At 46.0% G+C, this 25,184-nt stretch overlaps 1 protein-coding gene across 11 annotated transcripts in view; it reads right to left on the bottom strand.

Moving 5' to 3' along the window:
* Positions 1-25,184, bottom strand: part of RASAL2 (RAS protein activator like 2) — a 154,123-nt gene that overhangs the window by 18,712 nt on the left and 110,227 nt on the right. For all 11 annotated transcript variants that reach the window (XM_085232359.1, XM_085232360.1, XM_085232361.1 and 8 more), the window contains 6 exons: positions 16,679-16,788; positions 8,295-8,448; positions 6,803-6,901; positions 5,802-6,356; positions 3,392-3,536; positions 744-888 (listed from right to left, as the gene is read on the bottom strand). In XM_085232359.1, the coding sequence (XP_085088485.1) occupies positions 744-888; positions 3,392-3,536; positions 5,802-6,356; positions 6,803-6,901; positions 8,295-8,448; positions 16,679-16,788 (1,208 nt within the window). The remainder of the gene's footprint in view (positions 1-743; positions 889-3,391; positions 3,537-5,801; positions 6,357-6,802; positions 6,902-8,294; positions 8,449-16,678; positions 16,789-25,184) is intronic.

Here is a 25,184-nt window from a genome sequence, read left to right as displayed (position 1 = left end):
CTCCCCTAGGCTAGGAAATGTCATTAGGCATCTATTCTTGGATGCTCACTTAATCTGGTGATACTTAAGTACTCTTTAAAGCATCCGTTTTAATATCTGTTAGACGAAGCCCTTTTCAGACACACTGACTTACAAGCTAAGACTATCCATTGCTAGTTGGGAGCAAACATGGTGTTAGAATATGGAAAACAAACTGAACCAAACTGAACTCATCTCCATGACTACAACTGTTATCTTGCTTGTTAACCTCGCTCAGTGCTCCACACGTGCTCCCCTCAAAGCAGAAAGGCCCTTCTTGCAGTGGCACTCAGAAACAGAGATTAACAGAAAGCTCTCAGGCAACATTTCCTCCATCCTTGTGTTCTCCTGCTCATTTTTACCGATCTAAAGGGGCTGAGAGCTTTCCCTGAATATCTGAACTTTCAGCTTTTTATCCCGAGTCTAAATCAGCTGCAGTGTTCTCACCGGATTCCCTCCCAGCTGCAGTTCCCTTGGCAGAGCATGCCAGCAGAAGCTGCAGTAGGTATGGTATATTGCACTGCAGCACCCTGACCTGGGGCTGAGTTCTGTGGTACTCCCTCACACATAGTAAGACAGTGACAACAAACAAGGGCAGGACTGGAAGATCTACCGGAAGGTCTACGCTGTTTCCCTGTACAACTGTTTCCTCACCTGTAGAGGAGGAATGGGCACCTCCTGAACAAATGACCTAACGGGGGAGAAGGGGAGGGGAGATGCCTCACCAGTAGGAATTGATAATCTTGCAGAAGGCCAGCTCACAACACATTTTCAGGTTGCTCTGATGGTCTGTTAATTCACTGGACGAACATTTGCTGGGATCCACTTCACAGTTTTCATCTGACTCATACAAAGCCTTGATAAACTCCCCTGGACAAAAGGAAGAGAACGACAAACCAGGGTAATCACACGAGAAGCCTCCATGACACACCTTTAAATCCTGTTTATGCCTTTCCTTGGCAACTGCCTCTTCTCCTCTCCGTGTCTGCAATAGTCTCCAGACACCAGCTGTTAGGGACACGGCTCCTCCCAGCTCTTTCAGACCAGCATTTGCTGTAGCAGATCAGACAACTGCTGCTCTAATGCCTCAGCCTGCCGTGCCCTCACTGCCCCCACACACAGGCACAATAACAGGATGGCTCTGCTGTAACCCCGGCAGACACTGCATTTATAGCCTGGAGAACAGCATTTGACTCTGTACTCCGACTGTATTATCAATCATATGATTATCCACAGCCTCAGCAATGAACCTTTGCTATTTGTCTTCATAATTTCTTCAGGAAATACATTTGACAATGTTATTTATTTTTCTTCTTTCTAAATTTGCTGTTTTCTGAATTTGAAGAGAGTCACCTTGCACTTCAGTAAGAGGACTAGGTAAGTGCTCCCAGTATTCTCTTCCATCAGCATCTCACAGCATTTTCATAGCCCTCATCCTTCAAAATCCCTCTCTTGCAGTGTCACAATGGAAACTGGACACAGACAGAAACAGGTGAAGTACCCTTTATGAGCTGGAATGAGCTATTCACTGCTTTTCCTGTCTATGGTAGCATGCCAATCACAAGGCAAACCCCTTCATTCATTCCTTTAATTACTCATTGCCTTCTGAGTTCATCCCCTCAGATGATCTTGCTGGCTCCGAGCTAACACCAAGAGGCTTGTTTGTGCAAGGGGCCTTTGTTTCTTCTTGCTTTGTTTTCACACAAACCCTCAGTGCTTCCCCCCCACCTGAAGCCAGCAGTGTTCTTGCAAGCAAAGCAGGTGGCACATCTTAAGCTTTTTTGTTGGGATCCAAACCATTTCTGCTGAGGGCATCTACATCACTTAATCGCCAACCTTTCGGCATCATTTCTGTACGAGCCAACTCTGTTTCATCTCTTGTTTGCTGGGTCTATTTTTTTGCTTAACCACATTTGAAATTTACTCTTTGTGGTCCACAAGGCCCTGCCTTTATCACCTACTGAAATGCTCTTACGAATGTACCAGAGCTAACACTGAGCACAGTGTTGTTAATTATCTCAAAGAATGCGGCATCTGAGCAAACCGACTGGGCACACTGAAAACTTGACTAAGAATTAGTACTGCTGTGAACAACCTTGCCCTGGGATACAGACAGGCTGGATGGCCTCCAGGGATTTTCCATCTCTCATGCCTACGACTTCCAATCTTACAGTACAAAGCAGTCCTCTGCTCGCCTGTCCACACTGAGAGCTCAGGACTGGGATGTGTGCTCAGTGGTTCCATCATGAAATAAGACTACCAGGACAGCCAAAACACACACAACCACAGAGCCAGCTATACTGACACGTGGAGCACTAACTTAGCCAACTATTGCCTTGATGACTTGCCAGCATCTGAGATTGCTGACAACAAGCAAGACTGCTGGGAAAGCAAGCTGGTGTTTTATTTTATGAAAGGATGTGGCGTGGAACTTGGCTTTGCCCTCAGCTTGTTCCTCTTGTATCAGTTTCCAAAGCTTTCTTCATCCAAGAAACAACAATGGGATGGTGCAATCTTGGATAACAGAGATGGTGGGAAGGTGGTAACTGCTAACCACAGAGGGGCACATGCCTTCTAGCCCTCTTTATGGAGTTATCAGTTGTGTGCACAATAATTCCCAAGGCAGTGGCACCGTCCCGAAGTCATTGCAGAAGCTTTTTCAACACAAGGAGTGCATACTTCATACCTCTCCTTGGAATTTCCACCTAACTGGATTGCACCTGACAGCAGGTTCACTCCTGACACACAAAGTACTCCATTCCCACTGTTACAAACCCTTTTTCAAACCTAGTCATAGAAGAGGTGGAACAATCACCATTGCTCACAAAGTAACTGTGCTGTTACCCCCCTCCAACACCAGAGATACAAAAGGTTACCCAGAAAAGCAGTGTCATGATGTAAACACGCTGAGGGACGCAGCTGTATCAAATCAAGTTAGCCCTTCTTTGGCTGCTACTCCTACAAGCACCAATGAGCATCTTTCTCTGCAGAGAGGAAAGGCATCAAGAGCAGAGAGCATGTATTCTGCTGCCTGGATAGATGCTCACACATTGCTAAATGTACCGAGGTGCACAGAGCTTCAGTCACACTGCAGAACTGAGAACACAAGCTGTGACTCTCATGTCACCAACCCACGTGGTGAAGGCTTTTCGCATGCCTTGAGAAACACGTGGGGCAATGCAGCGTGGGAACAAGGGATAACGTTATGAAGAAAAGCTGGGTGTGGAAGGTCCATTCCAACTGCATCGCTAGAGCAGCACCTCGTGGGTCAATCACCTCCTGTGTCTCAGCACATGGCCCACACTTGACTGGTCCTCGGTACCAGGATCAAGCCCTTGCAATGCAAACAGCTGACACAGAGGTACGTTCTTACCTAACGCGTCGTGGAGATACTTCTGCCCTACCAACTTCAGGTATTCCTCAATAGCTTTGGTAGCAAGTGTGTTCTCCCTGAAGATCAAGACGTCGTGTTCTCCACAGCGATCTACCTCAGACATCACCAGATCCGTTAAGAAGTCCTGAAGGAAAAGGTAAGATAGCAGGTTAGTTTAACCAGACTCACACTAGGCTAACTGCAGAAGCCAAGAAAGAAGGGAAAGCAGAGGAGACAGACAATTACTGAAAATTAACTGCCCAGCTTGGCATAAGGGGTCCATATGCTACCTGTACATCCAGAGCTCCTCTTGTATTTATTATATTTAAAAATATTATAAATCACAATTTATAAATGGAGAAACAAAGAAAACCTGTACAGCCAAGCTTGTGTTTCAGTTTAGATCCTGAACAGAAATCCTCATCAGTTTGTTTATAACTGGTTTAGTCCGCTGAAAGCAACCATGATATTACATTTGTATTTTAATACTGAATATTGCATACAACCTTGGATTTAAAAATCCAAAATGGAAGTGCTGCACAAACTCTCACAGCTTTGAGAAGTATGCTTACAACAATTTAATTCAGAAGAGAGAAGTGATTCAGGATTTGTGAAGAAAGTTGATGTGACTGCTGTGTATCTGTATGGCTTAACTTGTCTCAAAGGCACAGACAGGAACAATCAGTGAGTCTTGATACAGTGAATTCTCTCTTGATACAGGGTCCAGTTCTACAGTCACAATTGAGTAAGGACACGCAGCATTTCACAAGAAACACTCCTGTTTCACTACAGCCCACGTCAGCCCCTGCAAAGTTCTCCAGGAGAGGAACTGCCATTCCTCCTCACCACCACTCTCTCTTAAAACTCTTCCAACCCTCCCACCCGAAAACCAACCAAGGAAAAAAAAAAAAACCAAACCAAACAAACAAAAAAACACAATAACGTGACATCAATTAGGGCTGAGTGACAGCAGTTTGAAGAGCACTACAGGAAGGATTTATAACCCCATTAAGGACACAATCCAACACGTGGTGCTGGCAATATGAATGCAAAAAAAACCCAGAACAAATGAGATAGAATAGGAACATATGGAAAACACATGCAGTGCTGTTGTTTTTCAACCCCTTATTACTACTTTTAAGCAAACTCTTCATTTTCACCTGGTGCAAACATCAGCTGCACCACCACGCTGTGACATGGAAACCTTCTTTGCAGATTAAGACTATGGCAGCCTAAGGAACTCAATGCTTCCAGCAAAGAGAGCTCCAAACCTACAGGCACTAGGAGAGCAATGGTATAACAGTAACTTATCTACTTGTTGGAGGTAGATAAACCAGAGCCTGCTTTCCAGGAGGATTTCAACACAGCTCTACAGGAGCTGCCCCAGCTACCAACCTCTCTAGGTCGGACAAACAGCTGATAAGCAACCAAGGGAATCACGCAGTGCCACAGAGCACCAGCCTTCCTGAGATCTACATCAAGCAATGGGGGAACAGCAGAGAGCGGGACACTCTTGAGGTTACAACGGGATCTTTTCAGAGCAGCTAATGTAAGCTGTCCCTTGACTGCTGTTTGTGGTCATTTTCCCACACCTCCAACTCTAGCCTGTGCTCAGTGGTGCTTAACTTGCTCTAGCTGGCATTCCTGGAAGGAGCTGGCTACTCCTCTGTATGGTACTGCTCCCATACAGCCACTGGGCAGGCAGCACCCGGATGAATCAATGCTTGTTAATGCTTCTCAGAATTTCTGGAAACCTGCAGGATATTCTCCCACAATCTGTTCAAAGAAACCAGGGCTCACATCAATTACTGCATTACAGAGAACCACCAGTGTGCACCTGGAAGTCCTAATACCATTCTTGGGGCAGGTGGGATCACCATTAACTGAGTATGGATTCTCCAAATGGCTGTTCAATTGCTGACCAAATCAATGTTCACGTTGATTAGCTGACTTAGCACTGAATCAACAATGGCATGCTGCTGCTCGCTGTATTGGAGATGTATCTAGAGAAGTTATTCTCCAGTCTATTTAACTCTTGCTTACTTATCTCTTTATCTAGCATCACAATTCTAGAAACACAGAAATGGTTCCTGAATACTTAAGTGCAGACTCATTTTTCAGTCCTCCCACTTACACTTTGTACACAGTATCTTTAACCTTCCTATCAACTCAGGCACTTAATTTGTGTTGGTGTGGTACCTATTTGCATGCCTTCCTGGTACATGTAATCACCAAGTCTGTAGAAACACTTCTGAGGCCCTCTTCTCAGCCTTAGCCCATCAGGAACCTTGTGTGGCTGTTGGTGGTCACACCAGTCCAGGAATCCTATTTTCTACAGGCCAATAGTTGAGAAGGTATCACCTATCATCAGGAGGAAGGAGTCGTTCTGACAGGGGCCACCCACTCTTACCTTAGCTCTCCCCGTGCTCTGAAGAATGTGCACCATTGCACAAGCCATCTCTTCCTTATTCCTTACGCTGATGACTGGCTCCAGCACGGAGCACAGCATCGTGTAGTTGCTGGTAACAAACTCTGCAAACTCCTTGTATTGCTCCATGGGTAAGATGGTGATGGTCTGATAACGCGACTTGATGCGAATGGAAGGTCCTCCTGATTTCCCTTTGTTGGGGGTAGGTGTGCTGACTGGGTACCATTTTTCCACAAACTGGCGACCCGTTACAGTGGCCATGGGAATGTTGACCAAGCCGACGTAATTGTTTTTGTCCTTTTTCTTTTTCTTCTCCACATCCTTGTAGATGTGAACCGTGATGCTGTGAAGAGCTGGGAGACCGTAGAACTCAAAGTGCTCTCCCCAGAAAATGTTATCTGCTTTCGTTTTGCTGGTGGTGCGGGCAAAGAGAGTGTCGTCGAGGCACAGCTCACAGAAGTATTTCTTCTTGGGAGCCAGGTCCTTTGCCTCAATGATCCAGAGACGGAGCACATTTTCAGCTCGGCGGCAGTTGTCCTGCACAGAAGAAAGAACCCAGTTTTGATTCGAAATCTCTAAAATATCAAACTGTTATCTATTGTCTTACAGAGAAGCAGCAAAAGCTGCCCTTTGCATCAGAGGTAGGGACAGAATCAGAATTTGCCCAGATGTGCCTCCACATTAAACCTTGAAGCTCCGCATTCCTTCCTTCCGAGGCACACGGCACCAGAAATCCAGTTTGAAGCATGCTAATCAGTCATGGGGAGATGAGGAAGCAACGTGACATGATTTATTAATCAAAGCTTTAACCTACTCCACTCAATGGAAAAGAGCACAGCAGCTTTTGATACACTTCCGAGTGGACTTCTCCCCGGACTAAATTAATTGAGCAGGTGTCTGTGGGAAGCCCTGTTACACCGGACTAAAACCCAATCATATCACCTGTGTTGCCCCAGAAATCTAATTTCTGTAGTTTCTATTACCTTATTTGGCTGCACTGTTCTGCGAAGGTTTTCCATCCACTTATCCCTCTCTGCAGCAGAAGAACAGCTGAAGCATTTACTGCCGCTGGAGTAGGTTACCTGGAACATGGAAATGACAGGCTGAGTTCAGGCAAGCCTAGGAGACGTGTAAGGGGCTGCAAGAAGCAATGTTTGAGCAACTAAGTAAACATGAAAAAGGCAGGAAAACAATACAGGAGCCTGTAAGGCAAAGAAGTTAAAAGGCCCAAAAAAATGCAGAGAGAAAAAAAAATGTCAGTTCAAATTAAAGTAACGTACGAGGAGCACCAAAGGCTCCTCTTAAAGGCTTTTAAACAAGGCTTTAATCAAGCAGTTAATTTTTTTTTAACACTTGTTAATTGATCCATAGCTCTTAAACACTTGCAGTTTCCCCTGCTAGGTCTCAGAGGCAGATGATTTGGTTACTAACAGGCTGAAGGCAGGCAGAACATTGTATTAATACAAGTTAGAACACAGTGCAAATGGTGTCTTCAGGAAACACAACATGTTTCTGACAATGAAACACAAACCAAAGGAGCTGTGCTCTGAACCAGCCCCTGCATCCAATGCCATCCACAATCCTGCTTCATGCAGGTGTGAGCCTGCTTCTTTCACATGTACCTGGCCTGAAAAGCCTAGTTTACCCTTTCCATTCATCTGTGCACACAATTAAAAAGCAGTTCGAGGCAACAGCCTCAGAGCTCTGATGCTGCCAGTATTTTCACTGCACACCTCAAACCTAAGCAAGCTGGAAAATGCTTCCAACCGAAGGAATGCGAGGCTGAAGCAAACAGGAGCAGCTCCTGGATCCACCCCGAAGGAGAAGAGCCTGATATGCTGGTTTTCTGCAGTGCAGTTTCCCAGGTTGCAGACAGATCTCTGCCCCAGAAGGTACACATCTGAGCAACCCCGCAGCAGACAGACTGGACCAGCTGCCCATCACCCCTGCAGCCAGATTACGGCTGGTTTAGATAGAGCCAAACAGCACACACGGATATGCTGTAAGGTAAGCACTGCGCTCACACCAGCAGCAAGAGGCTCCCGCTGCGCGGTGCAGCAACATGCCCACCGTCACTGGAACCCCTCCTGCAGCAGCCAGGGAACAGGCTGGGCTAACAGAAGCAGGTTCAGACTGGAAATCACATTTCTCAGAGCACAATTTGTACGTTTAACTCTAGGTAAATCTGGGGAAAACGAACACACAGCTTAGGAGCAATAGTGCCTTTCAACCATACGTTCGCATCCAAACTACAAATACTTAGATACTTTCTAAGATAATGAGAGCTTTCCACTTTGAAGACGCAGCAGCTGTAGATTTCCCTGCACCGATGGCTCAGCCCCAAGGACTCCGACGGCCCCCACCCAAACCCCCAGCAAGGTCTGGCTGCAGACCCCTTCTCCTATTACAAAGAGAACGGTGCCCCGCCAGGCTTCAGACCGACTGCGCCGCTTCTATTCGGAGAACGCTCTTTACCTCAAAGCAGAAGTCCTGTCCAAGGATACTGCTGTGAAGTGGCTTTACAAAGACCTTTTCTTCTGCCCCAAGGTCCAGGGCCTCCACTGCGCTGCCGGGGCTCAGCAGGGACTCATGGGAGCGGGACTCCTTCAGCTTGGGCAGCCCACGTGATCTGCAGAGCAAGGGGAGAGGAAACAGCCGTTTTCTCACAATTACCAGCAGACTTGGCAAGATCTCAGAGAAAACTGCCAGTTGTTTATTCACAGCAACTACCACAGTTAGCCTGTAAGCCTGACGACAAGTAACGTTAGTCCAGTAAGCCCTGACTCCTAAGGAAGCATCCCGGACACAAGTCTATTCCCACCCACCTGCCCATTGCAACCACTGACCAGTGTCAAACCCCTCTGAAAGATGCTGATTTTAGAGGTGACAGTAGAGTCATAACCTTCTGCAATGAAGTCACAGCATGCTTTAGGCACAACCAGCATTTCTACTTTTAAACATGGTGCGCATACATGTTTTTCCTCCAGCTGGAACTCAGTCAAAGCAATGAGGGAGAGCACCTGTCCCAGCTTAGCAGAAGAGGAGCTGTGTACCTGGCAGATCTCATTTTGTAAGACTTTCAAGCTCACGTTGGTACCTACATCTGCTCATCTCTGAAGGCGCAGAATCATAGAATCATAAAGGCTGGAGAAAACCTCTCAGATCCCCAAGTCCAACCCCAACCCATCCCCATCTCCCTCATGCCACATCCCCGTGGTTCTGTAACACCTCCACGGATGCTGACCCCACCACTCTCTGAGCAGCCTATGGCAGTTTAACAAGAACATGAGTATCATGAAGGGGTCACAAAAAGCAACAAGCAGAGTTCAGCTGAATGCTCTTTTGTGCAAAATGAAGAGCTGAAGGTATTCTAGCAGATTCACGTACAATAAGATGTATCGAGCACGGAAGGAGAACTTTGTTCCCATTTGATATATTGAATGACCCAAATGCAGGCAGCAAAGAGCTTTCATCAGTGGGACATTACAAAGACACTGATTTCAAATGCAAAACAGCAGCACTGGTACAAATGCTTTGGCTGCACTGTGCATGCTTTGTTATAACAGGTTCCAGCAGCAGCTGTACCAACGCAAACCCAAAACCTCAGCCATGTATAATTGAACACTCGCTGCAGTTAAGGTAGGGCAAGTCTAAAATAAACACACCACAATACACCACTTTAATACCATCTCTGCAAAATCCTCTCTAATTTCTCCTCTCAAGAAAGCGCTGCTGATGTCACTTGGCTTTTATCCCTACCCCAAACTCTCAGCAATTCCAGCCCTAGCCGAGTACTTTGGTGCATGATGGAGGGCTGAGAGCCTGCAGCTACCACCAGCCTCAGCTCCTTGGACACAAGGAAAGCGTGCAGTGGTCACGAAGAGGAGGGGAGAGGGAAAAAAAAGACAAGAAGAGCACCAAATAAAGGAGAAATTTTGCAAATCCCTCCTCAGTAGAGGCTGCATTTGGAGGAAGACAAGCCCACCTACATGAAACAACTGTACAGCCACTTAGCAGTGCAACCCCAAAGCATAGCGGTGCCACATGTCAGAGTCCTCCGTTTCGAGCCCGGTTCCCTGGGCTACATCTCAGACAACAAATCCTGGTGGGAGAGGAAGGGAGGCCCAAAATCCAGGAGGAGCTGTTTCTTGAGCCTCAGGTCCCGGATTTCCGAGGAGCACTGTGCCAGGAGGATGTGCTGGGGCAGAGAGCTGCCGTGGCACTGTAAGCACTGCCCTCACTGCGCGCTGCCCCAGGGGTGCCACGAAGAGGCTCCTGGCACGTGTTGCCATGGCACAGCTCTGTAAGGAGATTAGGGGAGGCTCGGGGAGCCTGCTCTGCTGTTGTGGTGAAGGTGACTTTTCCAGAAAGGACAAAGTCCTTCCTCTTCCCTTCCTACAATGAGTTTAAAGAGACCCGGCCAGCGAAGGACAGCAGACAGAGCGAGGCATCTTCCAAAAACACCTCCAAGCAGCCTTTGGGGCCAGGGTGGGGGCTGAGGGAGTTACATGACAAGCTGTACAAAGTGCCTGCACATCCCACCTTGAGAGTTACACCTTCCAGGAGCATCTATTCTGCTCAACTTGTTAGCTTTGAACACGTGCTTTGTTGCAGACCAGCTGCAGAAGGTTGGCTGTGCTGGCTCAGGAGCCAGCGGTGCAGGAATGCCGAGCTGTTCGAGCAGCTCCTTGAAGCTACCGTACTTAAATAGCTCATTAAACTGATTAAGTGGCTTAGAATTGGCACTTTGTCTTCCATAAACACCGCAGCAGTGCTGGAAAGCTGTTGGTTAGAGGCAACCATATGCATTTAGGAACACAAATATACACACTTGTAATCCCCACAATATATATTTCACCTATGGATGGATCTGCAATGCAAATCATTGATATGTGCCTAAATCAGAAGCGTCCCAATCAATAAAGGCAATAATTACAGGGACATAATAGTTCTCTGCTTCTTAAAAGCCACATCTGATGTTCTGAAGCCATCAGTAAGAGTGAAGGAGAACTGCTTGCAGGCTTCCCTTTTGGACAGGGGCAGAGTTAATAAGTCAAAGTCACCGACTTGTTCCCCAGTGCCCAGCAAAGGGGCAAGATTAACAGGGTCTTTTCCCATATTAGTTAGGGAGCTGCTGGTAACTCAAGCGCTGCTCAGAGTCTCTGCTAAGAGAGGTAATCCCAGGGAAGCAGATTACCGTAAACAGGAAGATCACGCATGCACAAGGTGGGGGAAGGGTTGTTTGTCCAAATCTGTTTCTGCTAAACAGCTCCATTAACAACCCAAATCCTGATTTACAATACAATTAACCTCAGGTGACAAACTTCCTCGTGCTGCTTTTTCTGTTCACTATTGCACACAGCAAAGGATCACCAAAGATGATGCACGAGTTCAGAGCAAACGGTTACCGACAGCACTGACGCTTCTCACATAGCTATTTTCCACAACTCCTTTCCAATGGGAAAAGCAGGTGGAAGAGATGCTTTTCAAGGACTGCTCCGAGCTCCTCACCTCACTTCAAATATTTTGAAGCAGCAATTGTAAGAGCTGAGCAAATTCCTCCCAAGCCAGAGCCCAGGTAATGCCCTGAAGCACTGACTGACCGAGCAGCAGCGAAGGGTCCCTCCAACAGCAGCACCACACAGCCCTGGCTGACGCTCTCTCCCTGCACACCAATTCAGTTTTGCTGCTGCAGGAACACTTTGCTTGTAAGCAGAGAGCTCAGCTCCTCCAGGTTTTGGTGTCAGCCTTTTGAGAGACTGCATTCCACTGTCTGTAAGACATGCAGGATAAAGGGTTAAACCCTAATTGCTCTCTGGTTATGAAGCTCTCCTGCTGATTCTGACCTATTTAAAAGCCAAACAAAAAAGCACAAAAGACTTCCAATTACCGAGCTTACCAGGGAGAGCACTGTATTGCCTGGAAAACAAACGCGCGGTCATCAATAATCCAGAAGATAGAAATTAAAAACCAGAAAAATGGATAGAAATAGAGAAAGGAGCTACCAAGGAATAGAGTCCCACAATCTACGTTTCCTTTACCAACACAAACTGGTGTGAAGGCAAAGAATTCTAAAGCCAGTTTTTTGCTCAGCCCAAAGCCCCAAAGCTGAATTCAGTACTTAACCCCTCGCAAAGCCACAGCACAGATCTCTGCTCTGCTCAGCGTTGCTCTTGGGATCCCAGCTCTGCTGAACCGCACCCCAGTCTTGGCATCACGGTCTGCAACAGGACGGCAGGGTAGCAGCAGTGGGCTCCCCATGCAGGCATTCATTCTGCTAGCACACCACACCCTGCTTCATTATCCAGCTACCTATTAGCAAAACACCCTACGACTTGGTCAACAATTCTACAAGTCCAACCAGTTTCATCATTATCATTGGTTTTTAAGCCAGACGCCAGCAATTTATACTGGAGGAGCCTGGGTTGTGCTTGTACCGAGGGGTTGGTGGAGCCTGCAGCAGGACAGAGCGATGGCTTCCAGCAGACGGGCTGCCCTTGGGATGTTGCTCAGTTTTCACTTGGAAACAAACAGCTGCACGAGGAACCAAAAAAACCGGCTGAAAGAAATACGTCTCACTCCAAACAGGAGACGTCTCTCTGGAAACAAACAGCTCCTCCCTTTTCCCCGTGCAGACAGAAAGAGATATGCTGAATGAATGCAAGCTCTGAGTCGAGCCTTAATAATGCATTGCATAATACAGATTTTATCCTCGAGTCTCAAGCGGAACAAAAATCACCCACCTTTTTTTTTTTTTTTTTTTTGGAAAGGGGGATTAAATTCCAACAACCAAATATGAGAACGCAGGGATAGGAGGCGAAGAAGCGAGGAGGGAGGAGCACAACTCACCGAAAGTAGAAGAAGCCGTCGTTGGAGCAGCGGTACCGCTTCACCATGAAGCCCAGAGCCATGGCTACCTGCTGCCCTGCTGCCCACCAGAGCCCATCCTCAGGGAGCGCAGAGCAGGACCTGCGCTCGGCCACCACCATCAGATAATGCCATAAAATGACTTTTAGTGCATCAGGAGGGTTCCCACGTGGCACTAAATCCCAACAGGGCAAAACCCTCCCAGCTGTCTGCACAGCTTTGCCGCAGTCGCTGAGACCACATGCAGCCGGTCTCAGCAATCTCTGCTCCCTCTCTGGGCATCAGATGGAGGTGAGACATGGGGGACCTTCTGGACACATTCTCCAGTTGCCCCAGCTGAAGACACTCGTGGTCCCTCCTTACAATTTTACTTCTCCTCATGCTGTTCTATGTATTACCGACAGAAACAACCTGAGAGAGAAATGCATGGGTTGGAGAGCCCAAAGAACGTGGTGGGAATCAGGCTAGAAAGGCAGTGAAGGGTGATTTGTGGTGCCAGAGAGACTTGTGGCAACAGCTGCCGACAGCCCACCGAAATGCTGTGCCACCGCATGTCTGAGAGCCTCGTGCTAATCTGGCAATGCCACACCGAGCAGAGTCCTTATGTTAGTGCCTTGTGAAGGCTAAACACGAGTTTTCAACAGGCAGATCGTGGAGTAATAGAAGTGCAGTGTGTTACAGAGGCTGTGGATTCATGCACAACACTCAGCTACCGGCCACAGCGGGCTTGATTCTGCAGGGACACCAGTTTTCTCTTCCCCCCCCCACCCACTAAGCCAGTTGAAGTTTAAAAGCCAGAAAAACAAAGTAGATTGGCCAACTGCTTTCTGCTGGAACGCCAAATCTGATTACGAAAATATCTGCAAGTTATCTCCAGCACTCCCTTACAGCATTCCTGAGTCCCTTCTGTTTTAAACTGACTCTGAACAGACAGCGTCCATCCTCTGTCACCATCTGGAGCGGTGTGCAGTGTTAAACTATCCCAAGCCTTCATGTGCACCGTGATCTTCCTTATTTCGGCTTTCTGCAGGTACTCATCTATAAGCATCTCCTGCTTCTTAGCAGGACCCAAACACCTCAAAAGAATGAGAAAAGCAACGTGCCAGCAGCCTCTGCTCCCAACCTTTCAGCGTTTTAATTTATAACGCTACATAATACTTTCTTTGAAGCCAGGGCTCTGTATTTGTCACAGCAAGAAAAGGTAGATGCTATCAGTCCATCTGGCCCTGAAAGCCAGCACGGCACCATGACATCACCCAGCACTGCCGGCTCCAAGTGGGAAAGGGCTGACTCACTGGGGCAGCTATGGGACATTTGCAGAGCAACAGATCAAGCCTCAGAAAGCAAGCAGAGCAGGAGGTGGGAAAACGGCAATTCCCTCTTGTGAGTTCAGAGCCAGCTGCTGTGTGCTACCTTCTTTCATGCGCACACAGGTGTAGCTGAATTGTTCCTTTGGAAAGATCCCAAATAAGAGCATAATTCTAAAGGTTAATCAATTTTTTTTAGCTTCCTTCTTCCCTCCAGCTCATCTCCTCCCAGTATACTAATCTGTTCCTCATCTTAGGGGGTTTTTGAGTCGTTTTTCCTGCTGTTCACCAATTGCATTTTTCAGGCACCTGTAGGTAACACAGTGAAAGGTATATGAGGGAATGGAGAAACTGTTGCCAAGTTTCACTTGGAAATGATTTTCCTTTATTTGTGAAGATTTTACTTGCAAAATTAGAAATAACATTAGAAAAGCACCAGCCACGTTCTTCCAAAGTTGCTATGTTCCATTTGTGCACTGATTAGACCACAAATGCAAAGAGAACTCCATAAGGCTCTCAATCTTTCCAACCACAGGAAGCCACAAGGTTGCTGCGGCATTTTCCATCCAAGAACAACTTATCAGCAGTTCATGTACCTCACCTGGATCACCACAAACATAAACATGCTCTGGAACAGCCTCTGTCATTTGTGCAAAGCTCATCTGCAAAAAAACTTCATCCCAGCTTGCTTTCTATGTAGCTTGGCAACTCTCAGATGACTCCCCCTTGCCTCTAAGCTCTGCCCTCCCTTCACTTGAGCCCATGTACCTCTGAAAGGAGGAGGACTGAGTGGACTCATCAAAAATGCTTACTTCCATTAGTAGCAAGCGATGGCATCGAGGCACAGAACATCCAGAACACAGATGGACTTCCATCTCCAGCGCTGAGATGCTGCTCAGTGTAGGAGGCCAAAGCACAACCACGGCAGGATGGGAAGTGCAACCCCTACCTTGTCCCTGCCCTACATCCTGAGGTTTTCCAATTCCAATTTTCTGTCACCCAAAATTATGCATGGACTCTGCCACTGGAACTTGTCAGTTCTCTTGGCTCCTCCTTGTTAAATCCATACCTAGAGAGACTTGAGAGCATAGACGTGACCAGCTATGCCTAACGCCATCACCATGCAGGGCATGATCTCCAGAGGTCCCTTCCAACCTGTCATTCTGTGATGTTATTCTATTGAAACAGCCAGAGAAAATCCATGTGTTGTTGGGGTCTAGGTGACACAACTCACGTCCACACAACAGCAAGGAGGAATGAGTGAACTGGTTTGAAAGAGAAGGTTTGTTGTGTTTATTTTTTCAAGTTGTAAGCATTAATTATAGCTAAATTTATAGGCTTATCCAAAGTGATAGCATTTCCCTTACAGTACAACAGAAAGCGTCATCAGTCCATGTTTAGTGTGAGAACCAAGCGAGGGACATTTCTGCATTACAAAACATCAAGCCAACAACAGTAAAAATAACAGGTACTTTATCACAGGGTGGCATTATTTCATGTGCTTTTGTTCACTAAGTTGCTTTTTATAGCAAAGCTGCAACTCCCTTAAAATAGGCAGTTATACAACAAACCAAAAAACCACCCACCACAAACTGGACTTCAAACAGAAGAGGTGGATGTCGCCATGACTGAGAAGCAACAACAGCCTGTTCTGTAACTCATGGAGTTAACAAGACCCCTAACACCCAAAGCCTTGCTATCTCCACGATTTTGTGGTGCTGCCTTTCAGCTGGGGAAGATAGAGCCATCGACTGAAGCAGCACAGCATGACAGATGCAACTAATGAATTCAGCTCAGCTACAGAAGGAGGGAAAATGCACTAAACGGTGTAAAATCGGAGAAGCCTGTCACAGCCCTAAGTGCAGGGCAACTTATTTTGCACTCATTCTAGTTCTCCTGCTGGGCTGCTGTGGAATATAACACACAGCAACGTTTAATGAAGACAATCAAGACACTTTATAAGTCGTTAGGAAAAAAACGTGTAAGATGAGCATTTGCTTGCCTCACATACAATCCACTCAAGCCTGAACCAGCAGACAGAAGCAAAACAAGCAGAATGTACCAAGATGGACAGGAGTTACCAAGTTTTCCAGTTTTCTGCATAACGGACCATCTGTTCCTTGCAGGACTCCGCACTGCAGCAGCTAGAGCATCTCCTGTCATTAGCAAGGACTTTTAATGTACCTGAACTGCACCGCACATCCCTGGGCTCTGCCTGTGCTAGCCAAACTGATCTGCTTGCACCAGCACAATCCTCACGTTGGCCACTGCACTGATCTGCAGATCAGCTGCATGCATCGAGGCAAGGTTCTGTAAGAGCCAATCAATCCAATGGTACTGTATCATGAAATTTCAAGTCTGCACTTTATTTGGGACAGGTGCAGTTGAAGTATTTGAGTCTAGATGCTTAAACTGGACTTTTTTTTTTGTCAGCTGTTAACTGCAGTAAAAGATTTCAGCCCTATGTCGATGGTGCATCATAGAATCATACATACAACGTATAGTAAATTAGAAAACAACCTCTGACATACCATTCAGCTCCAAAACCATCCATCTGCCAGCTTAACAAAAAACCCACAACCCTTCCTTTCTCTCCCTTTACAAGTTGAAACGCACGCTGCACGCAGATTTCACAAAGTGCCTCTGGATAAGGCAAGGTTCTATGGGAGATGCACTGACCCTTACCTGTCATCAGCGTTACGGAGCGATGGGAGGCGGAAACTTGTGTTCCTGTCCAGCTTTGACTGACTCTTTGTCCTCTTGATGGACCCTTTCAGACGTTTGCTGAAGAAGCCCTGAAATGAGAAGTCATACAAGTGAGATGCCAGTGATAAATCAATCAGTGCACCCTCACCGAGTCCGAATTCGGCAGTGATTTCTGCTGACTGTGGGGAACATGTTGTATTGGGATTCCTCTGGGCAGGAAGAAAAGCAGGACTACGTTGTTAATGACAGTTCCAGTATGTGACAGCTTCAAATTGCAATAATTAGCACTCCTCATGCTGCAGGTGCGTTTCCATGAATTACAACTACTATACAAAAGATCAAAAGGCTCCTGTATCTCTCTGAATTACTTTATGCAACATGCAAAGACATATCCTATCAAAATATTTCCAGGGGCTGCAAGCATGCATGCATATACATTCTTTGGCACGATCAAAGCAAGTATTAAGGTCCATAGGATTAAGCAGCATTTTTCTGGCTGAATCTATCCTGCTCCTTCACAGAACAGCTGCACAGTGTGCTGCTGTCAGGAGATATACCAAATGCATGCAAGTGAAACCATGTTTGTTAAGAACCTTATAAGGCCAGTTGATAGAATTTGCTCAAAATGAATTTTCTTTGGGTGGATTGACCTAGCAGATCTCCAGCCTTGTAAAGGTCTAGTGACAGCAACAGCCAGCTGGGAGTAGCCCTTCACCCCATCCTCGATGTTTCTCTGAGCTAGAAATCGAGCACAGCCACTTTTGAACACGACTTGTAAGGCAAACCCTTCAGCTGCATTTGGGGTGGGTGACAGATGTTGCCCACAGCTGCCTGCTGTAATACAGAGCTCAGCAAACTGGAGACAGACAAGGTCTTCTGTTCCTCCCTACGCAGAAAACACCGACAAAGCAAGAGTGTTTTATTGGCTGCAGGTGACTCGACCAGATGGAAGCATCCAACTTGTTCATTTTACAGACTAGTACAAATTAGGCCAACAAAACACAAGAAAACATTATCTGCAATCTTTTAGTCTGAAAAATCTTGTATCTCTTTCACCTCTTCAGGAAGAAAATGAGGTTTATTGATGGTATCCAAAGGAGAGGGCTACCAGCCTGTTCTCATCAGAGCTGCTGGAGGACGAAGTTGTTCCAAATGGCAAAGCCAGCATTTGTCCAGGTTCATCTACAAGCAGCTCCAAATCAATTTTCCAATTGTTTTTGCCATTATCTCCCCAAGCTTTCAGTATTTCTTAAATAAATAAATAAATAAATAAAATCTATCCTTCTCCTTTTAAACATGCACATTCCTTCCTCAACCCCCACTGCCTTTCCTCATTCTGTTACATGTGATCCTTTCATAGTTTGCCCTTCTTCCACACCTATAACCTAATCCTTCCCAAAACCATACAACTGTGCCCTCCATAGAGGCTGACGTACAAGTTGCAAGAGTTCTCCATCTCCTTGCACTCCTTACCACTGCTTCATTGCTCTTGGAGGGTGATATATTACTAAAATCTTATCCATACCTAAAGCTGGCTGGATACCAAACACACACAGATCGTCCTCTCCTAAATACTGTGTAGGGAACAACCTGCTCACTCACACCACAGCCCACAGGCAGCTCAGAGAAATATGGATGCCACGTGGCCTATGGCATGATGCCACAAGGGACAAGGAGTGTGTTTTTTGCATCTAGACATAGTGCTACATCTAAGCCTGCCCTTCAGTTGCTGAGGCTTGCCAGCCAGCAGGCTCCTGAGGGATGAAAGCTGTTATTTCTACTGAAACAGAAAATGAAGTGTAAAAGAAAAGATACCAAGATACCCCTACAAAAAAGAAACCAAAAACCAAAAACAAACAAACAAACAAAAAAAAACCCCCACCAAACAACCCCAAAAAACCCTAAAAAAAAATCCCACGACAAAAACCAACCTAATGTGCTGGGAGAGAAGGCACTGTCAGAAAGGAGAAAGTGTTATCAGCTGAGTATGCTGCTCAAACCCTACCCATATTCCTGCACTTTTCTTGGTCCTGGAATTGAAAAGTGCCTTTGAAAAAACCCTGTAATCAATAGATGCTCTTGTGCTTCTCTTGGGGCCATTGCTGGAATTCAAGTAGAAGATGTAAAGCACTTTCAAAGGCACTTTCATATATTCTGACCTCTCAGCACAAAAGGTAACAAATCCAGCTACAGGGATTCAGATCTGGTGGACTCTGGCTTCATTCCAGTACCTCTTAGGCTACTCGGATTGCAAACACGAAATAAAATGGTTTTCTCCCCTTAAGGACAAATAAGACAAAGCTGACCCCATTCAGCGGGGGTGAAAAAGTATTGGTATTGAATCACTCCAAATCCCACTCGGAGAGGGACGGTGAAGATTCATTTCTGTGTGCACGCACAACTTTAAATTGGCATTGCTTTTACATTAGTGAAACATGTTCTGGGCTTAATTGAACATCATCTATTCCTGAAGAGATTATTCCTTATCTCTGGTTGAATGAGGCTATCCAGAGCACAAAAAAAAAAAAAAAAAAAGGGTAAGAACATACTTAATAATAAAAACTCATCAAACAAAGAGCATGCCTACTGGAGAGCCCCATCATTTGGAATACCTGTTCTCTGCACCTTGCTGGCAGTGCTTACAGATGGACAACCTGGGAGCAGCACGAGTAATTCACATGCCAGATCTGAGCAGAGCTTTTCGGCTTCCATTTGCCAAAGGAAATCCTTTTAAATGCTGACTACAGCCCTGAAAGGTATGCAGAGATGAAAAACAAATCTGTAACAAATACAGCCTAGCTTAAGAAAAAGTTTATTTTTCTTTTCTTTCTGCCGACATTAATAAAGCTCATACTGTTAAAAAACAACGCAATAACACCTTACTTCCTATCCTACTGACTAGATATTCGCCTTAAACGCTTATTTCAACACCAAATACTGCTGCTTGGTTCTTATACCTCAACACAATGATGCCTGAAGAAAGAGATATGATGGTTGCCATCTAACAGGACAAAGCTCAGTACAAATCATGGGTTTGGGGGAAGAGGGATGGAAAAGGGAGACAGAAGAAAAGCTCTGAAGTGGAGAACCAGTGAGAGCAGACCACGCATAATAAATAATGGATCTCTTTGTCGTTACAGAAGTCAAAGGTTAATTCACCCAGGAACCAACAGAAAATAAAGATAACTGTAATAGGAATTATCAATCGATAAAATGCAACGTTATTAGCAGAACTTTCGAAAGCACAGAAGCCAGAGTGAAATGGGTGATGCTAAGGAATGCCCTGCACACCGTGCTGTGAGCACCGCTACCTACGCTGTGCATTTCTGGAGGCAAACACGTTGTCTTTTGGAAGCCTGCGATGTGTCTTGAACATTCATGATTCTCGATGAGGAGCACTAATGCATTATTAATAACAGCAGGTGGGCAACTTCATTTCCAGAGCAGCGAGACTTGTCCTCTCGGAGGGGAAGGATTGGATGAGTTACAAAGATAACACTCTGATGGCTCTGGACGGCAGCAGAACTGCCTCCCAACTGCTGCTCGTTATGAAGCATCTCATTTCTTAAAGTTGCTCGCAAGCAGGAACCAAGTGAAAATTCTCTCAGGTGCCACGGATGCTGCAAGGCTCTGACAGGTGGGGGAAGAGTGCCAGATCATAAAACCGGCACACACAACTAGCAGGGTGCTCCAAGGATTAGAAGCAAACGTGATGCTGATGAAGCTTACTTCCTACCACCTGCAGAACAAAGAAACGTTAACAAAGAGGTACAAGTTTGCTTATGAACCCATTTATCAGCACCTCTGAAAAAGCTCTGGGCCACTCCCGTGGTGGGAAAGCAGATGGAACCCACTGCATGTCCACCTGTGTGGTAATATAAAGGGCAAGGTGGTGACTTGGGACACTCCGAAATCCATCCATCAGCTGAAAGCATGCTATGAAAAGGTGCTTCCCGCACAGGCAGAGGACAATGAAAATTGTGCTGGGATGTATGAAGGATAAACAAAGCACAATAAAATGGGATTACATAAATCTGCCACTGCTTTCACACTAATGCACCGTTCTTCTCTGATCTTCTCATCTCCGCAGCAAAACCGGAACAAAACTGAACTCCAGAAGTGAAAACTGATTGCAGGCAGACAAGAGGAGGATTTACCAAAGATATATTTTAAAGACCGATTATTCATTTTCCAAATAAAAGCAAGAAGGGATTAGAGATGTATAAAACAAATAGAATGGAAATTAAGTAAGCCCCTTGTGCAGTCCGTTACGTAACAAAACCGAGGGGCATCTCCATATGAGAGGCGGCAAATGTTGGTGCCTGTCAGGAGACCTTTCCTAACACTATCCATAAATCAGCTGGCAGAATTCTCTTCCACAAGATATTATACAGACAAATTTTTCAGCAAGATTAAAAAAGGATTACGTGTTTATATAAGGAAGAGCAACATATGTAGCTGCATTAGTCAGGTTTAAAAATAACAAGAGTGAGCAATTATCATGCTCCAGGACACAAGCTGATCAACAGCAAGGATCAGGAAGATATTTTTCCCCTGATGGGACAGCACTGCAGATTTGGCCAGATAACAGTTCCAGCTCTCCAATGAAAAACTGCCTCCTGCCACAGGAGGGATGCAGAACAGGATGAGACAGTCATGAGAAAAGCAAAGAAACGGAAACAGCACATCAACAGGGATACCTCGATAATGTATCTTTTAACGATGTGCATCAGAAGATTCCATGTGGTCTGCATGATATGCAGTCAAAAGTACTGAAGGAATCACATTTCCAAGCGCTGGGGATCACGCTGAAAAATTCATGAAGAAACAAGAGCTGCCACATAGCTGGGCAGAGCTACGGCAGCCTGCAATCCAGGCAGGCATCCCACATGGCGCAGCCTTCAGACACACAACACCAGCATGGGAGAAGATCACCCCTGAAAGCCAATATCCAAGGAAGGAGGGAATATCCAGCCTGCCCCGACAGGAAGCAAAGGGCTGCATTTTGTGGTCCTTATGCAGGAAGGAGGCAATAATTTCTGTGAGCTCGGCTCTTCCCGCTTGGCATCCCGCCTGTAAGCAGCCCAGCAATCCAGAAAACCTTCAGATAACACAGCAATTAGGACAATTAATGGAAGTGAGCTTGGTCAAAGCTAGTAACACAAACCTGAGAGCTGGCTGCAGGAATATCTACAAAGAGTAATTATGACAAATGATAAGGTATCAAGGTGGAAGGAACACTCCGATGGGATGTGGTGGGGATAGTGGCACATTGCTTCTGTTTAACATCTTTGTTAATGATCTGGAAGAAAAGTTAAACAGCGCATTAATTATGCTGAGTTGTATTAAATTAGGAGGTGAAGCAAGGGCCAGCAAGGACACAGAAATAACACAAAGGGTTGTGAGCAATTAGAAGCTGATAACGCGCATCCCTGTGAACTTCAGCTGAAGAACTACGCGAGTCAATTGGAGGGAATTTAAAATGGAAAAACAGCAAGAAAAGTGATAAAAGGGCCAGAAAGACTGATTTGTAGAGAATGCAGTCATTAAAGTGTGTGTAACTTGGCTAAGCCATGATTTAGAGGAGAAGAACAGAATGACTGAGTTGTACACATTCAAGCAGAATTAAACCAAGGACAGACTGGGATGTAAGCAGGTGTGAAAGGTACCACTTTCATAATGCCCCTACACCAATCGCAGGGGAATTGGATGAAGTCAAGTTTACACCCAGTGTTCCTGCAGCTGAGGTCCACCAGACAATGTCCCAGACTGGATCTGCCACTGTTAGACTCAGTGGCATCTGATGTTATGAACAAATCCACTTAGGCAGAAAGCTGTTGTGAAGGTGGCAGAGCCTCTGAAGGGCCTTCATCCCAGAATAAAGGCACAGATGAGAACCCGGTAAGAAAGCCAAACTTCCATTTTTTTCCCCTGAAGACACAGACCTGCGGAATAATGGCCCACAAACCTAAAGCATCATATCAGGCAGAAGATTAAAGCAGCTTTAAACAAACGTGTTATTGTGAGGAAAGGCAGAGCGAGCAGAGGAAGGAGAAATGTTAATCTTACAACAGGGAGGACAGCTCTGAGCGGCTTTTTCATGAAGGATGCTGCGATGCCTCACATTAATGTAAATCAACAGCCCCATCTCTGCATTGGAGCTGTCGCAGAATTAAAAATATGCACTTGTAGGCCATCAAGTCACATGGGCAGGGAAGATCGCTCGTCTTAACCTGGCAGCATGACGGCAGCGGAGCAGCGCTTGGGAGAAGCAACAATCTTGCTGACTGCATAAAAGATGAGGCTGGGCAGCCGCGAGATCTCATCAGGCTTTGACCTTCACTTAGGCTGGCTGCATTGTCTTCTGTTCCATTTAGCAGTACTCCTAAAGAGCAAAGAGGCTGTATTCCTATAGATCCAATTATATTCTCGACCGAAAGTAAACCAAGGAAGGCAAGCAGTAAGGATCAGCCTTCCCATCACACTGACGTCGGATTCCTATAAAAATCATTTTATTTACTTCAAAGATTGTGGTTTTCTGTCTCTTTCTTTTTTACTAATAACCATAAATGATATATCGTTTGTAGTAACAATTCACTAACAACCCTATCCAAAAGAGCCAAACTGGAGAGTGTGCCGTGAGCCTGAAGAGCGGCTCACTGACAGCCCTCCACCCTGCCATGTCAGGAGGTCTGAAACCATCCCTAGCTCCAGCACAGTGGCAGAGCAATGTGAGAACACAGCCCGGCAGTGCAGCAGTAGGGAACGGGATGCACTGAGACACTGCCAGGACATAGTGTGCGTGGGAAGGGAAAAGCTGGTTTCTCGCCCACCTATGCGTCACGGTGCCTACTTTGAGCCAGTTCCGTCTGTCTTCCTATTTGCTTGATCTAGTAATATCCATTATTAAAAATATGAGTTTTCCTATATATGAAACTCTATAAACAGCACACAGCTGTCTGAATGTGAGAGAGCACGGCGTACACACTTCCCCTCTCCATTTTCCTGCCTTTCATGGCATTCCCTCCTCTACCAGCACAGCGCACGGACACAGTGCAAACTGTCACGTGGCACTCAGCACAAGGGAACCCAGATAGGGACAGATGTCACTGCAGGGGATGATGTTTGGGGAAGCAGAGAAGAAAGAGAAAGGACAAGCGATGGGAGCTCCCATCTCTGCGTGTGTTGCATACTATCAGCAGGGCCCACTGTGCATCCCTAGATGGAATGGAACCAGAAGAAGCACATTCTTATGTTGACCACGAGTGGTTGGTCCTGAAGTGAGGGTACCAAGTGTAAATACATCTCTTTTCCTCTGGTGCATGTGGAAGAGGTTGGAAGGCAAATTTCCTGAGCTTTACACGTCAGCTCCTTGAAATAAATCCTTCATTGACCACTGCCACTGAAGACATTAAAAAAAATGTCTCGTCAAGGAAACGTTCGCTTAAAGGCCATTACGCTGCTATGAATCCAAATTCCAGATGCCAAACAAATGCCAATTAGCAGTATTAAAAAAACAGATGCCTCGTTCCGAGGGAGTATCACAGCCTGGTGTTTGAAGGGAAAAAATGGCACAGAGCATGCTGGAAGCCACTGCCCGACTGAGAAGATGGTTTTTAAATAGCTTTACTGATATGCAAACTTAAAAAGCTGTAAAAGCAACTTATTATGGAAGTCTCAGCATAATTCTTCATCAGTATGGATGAAGGTTAAGCTGTCCCCTGCCTTAAGCTACTTTCCATGAGGAAGTTGAAGCAGGGAGAAGAGGTATGGCACAGAGTCAGGTCCATAGACAGAATCGAAAAAGCACTACCCTGCAGCTGCTTGCAGCCCTCCAACCCATGGAGCAGATGTCAGCAATTGGAGAAACAAAACCGCAGCTTCTGCTGTTATTCATTTCCTTTCTGCATATGACAAACCCCTGCCAAACACAGATGACACCTTGCACAAACCCCTTTAAAGCCATTACGGGTCCCACTTCCATCCTTCACTCGAAGCTCTTCCCAGACCACTGATCTGAGACTTCCACAAGGTGTTCAAATGCCCTCCCTGCTTCTGAGAGCTGGGGAGTTTGGAAGGCAGCAACCAAAGAAACACGAGTCCTCCTCTCCTGTCCTGTCCTCCACTCAATAGATCTGCACCACTCCACAGGGTTAATGGCTATATTATTTCTGTAGTTTTGATTTGAGCTCATCTGTATTCTTAAGCAACCTGACTTCTAATTGCAGCTTGCTCTTTTAAGCAGATCCGGAGTTGGCGTGTTTTAAAAGTGGGTGATCTCAGCCCCCACCTGCATCACAACCTGCCAAGGAGTAACAACACGTAAATGGACTATTTAGAACAAAACCTACAAAGTCAGAAGCTCCGTCCCTATGAGAAAGACAGGAGGGTGCATTATGCTTCTGGGTATACAGGTGGCCAGACAGACAAAGCAGCTACACGTGGCACAAATAGCTTCTAGATGCCTTCTGGTTTATGCCCAAGA

This window comes from Meleagris gallopavo, chromosome 10 (genome assembly GCF_905368555.1).
Source record: "Meleagris gallopavo chromosome 10, MGAL_WU_HG_1.1, whole genome shotgun sequence".
Taxonomy (NCBI): Eukaryota; Metazoa; Chordata; class Aves; order Galliformes; family Phasianidae; genus Meleagris; species Meleagris gallopavo.
Note: the sequence above shows the minus strand (reverse complement) of the source record. Positions and strands in the feature narration are given on the sequence as shown.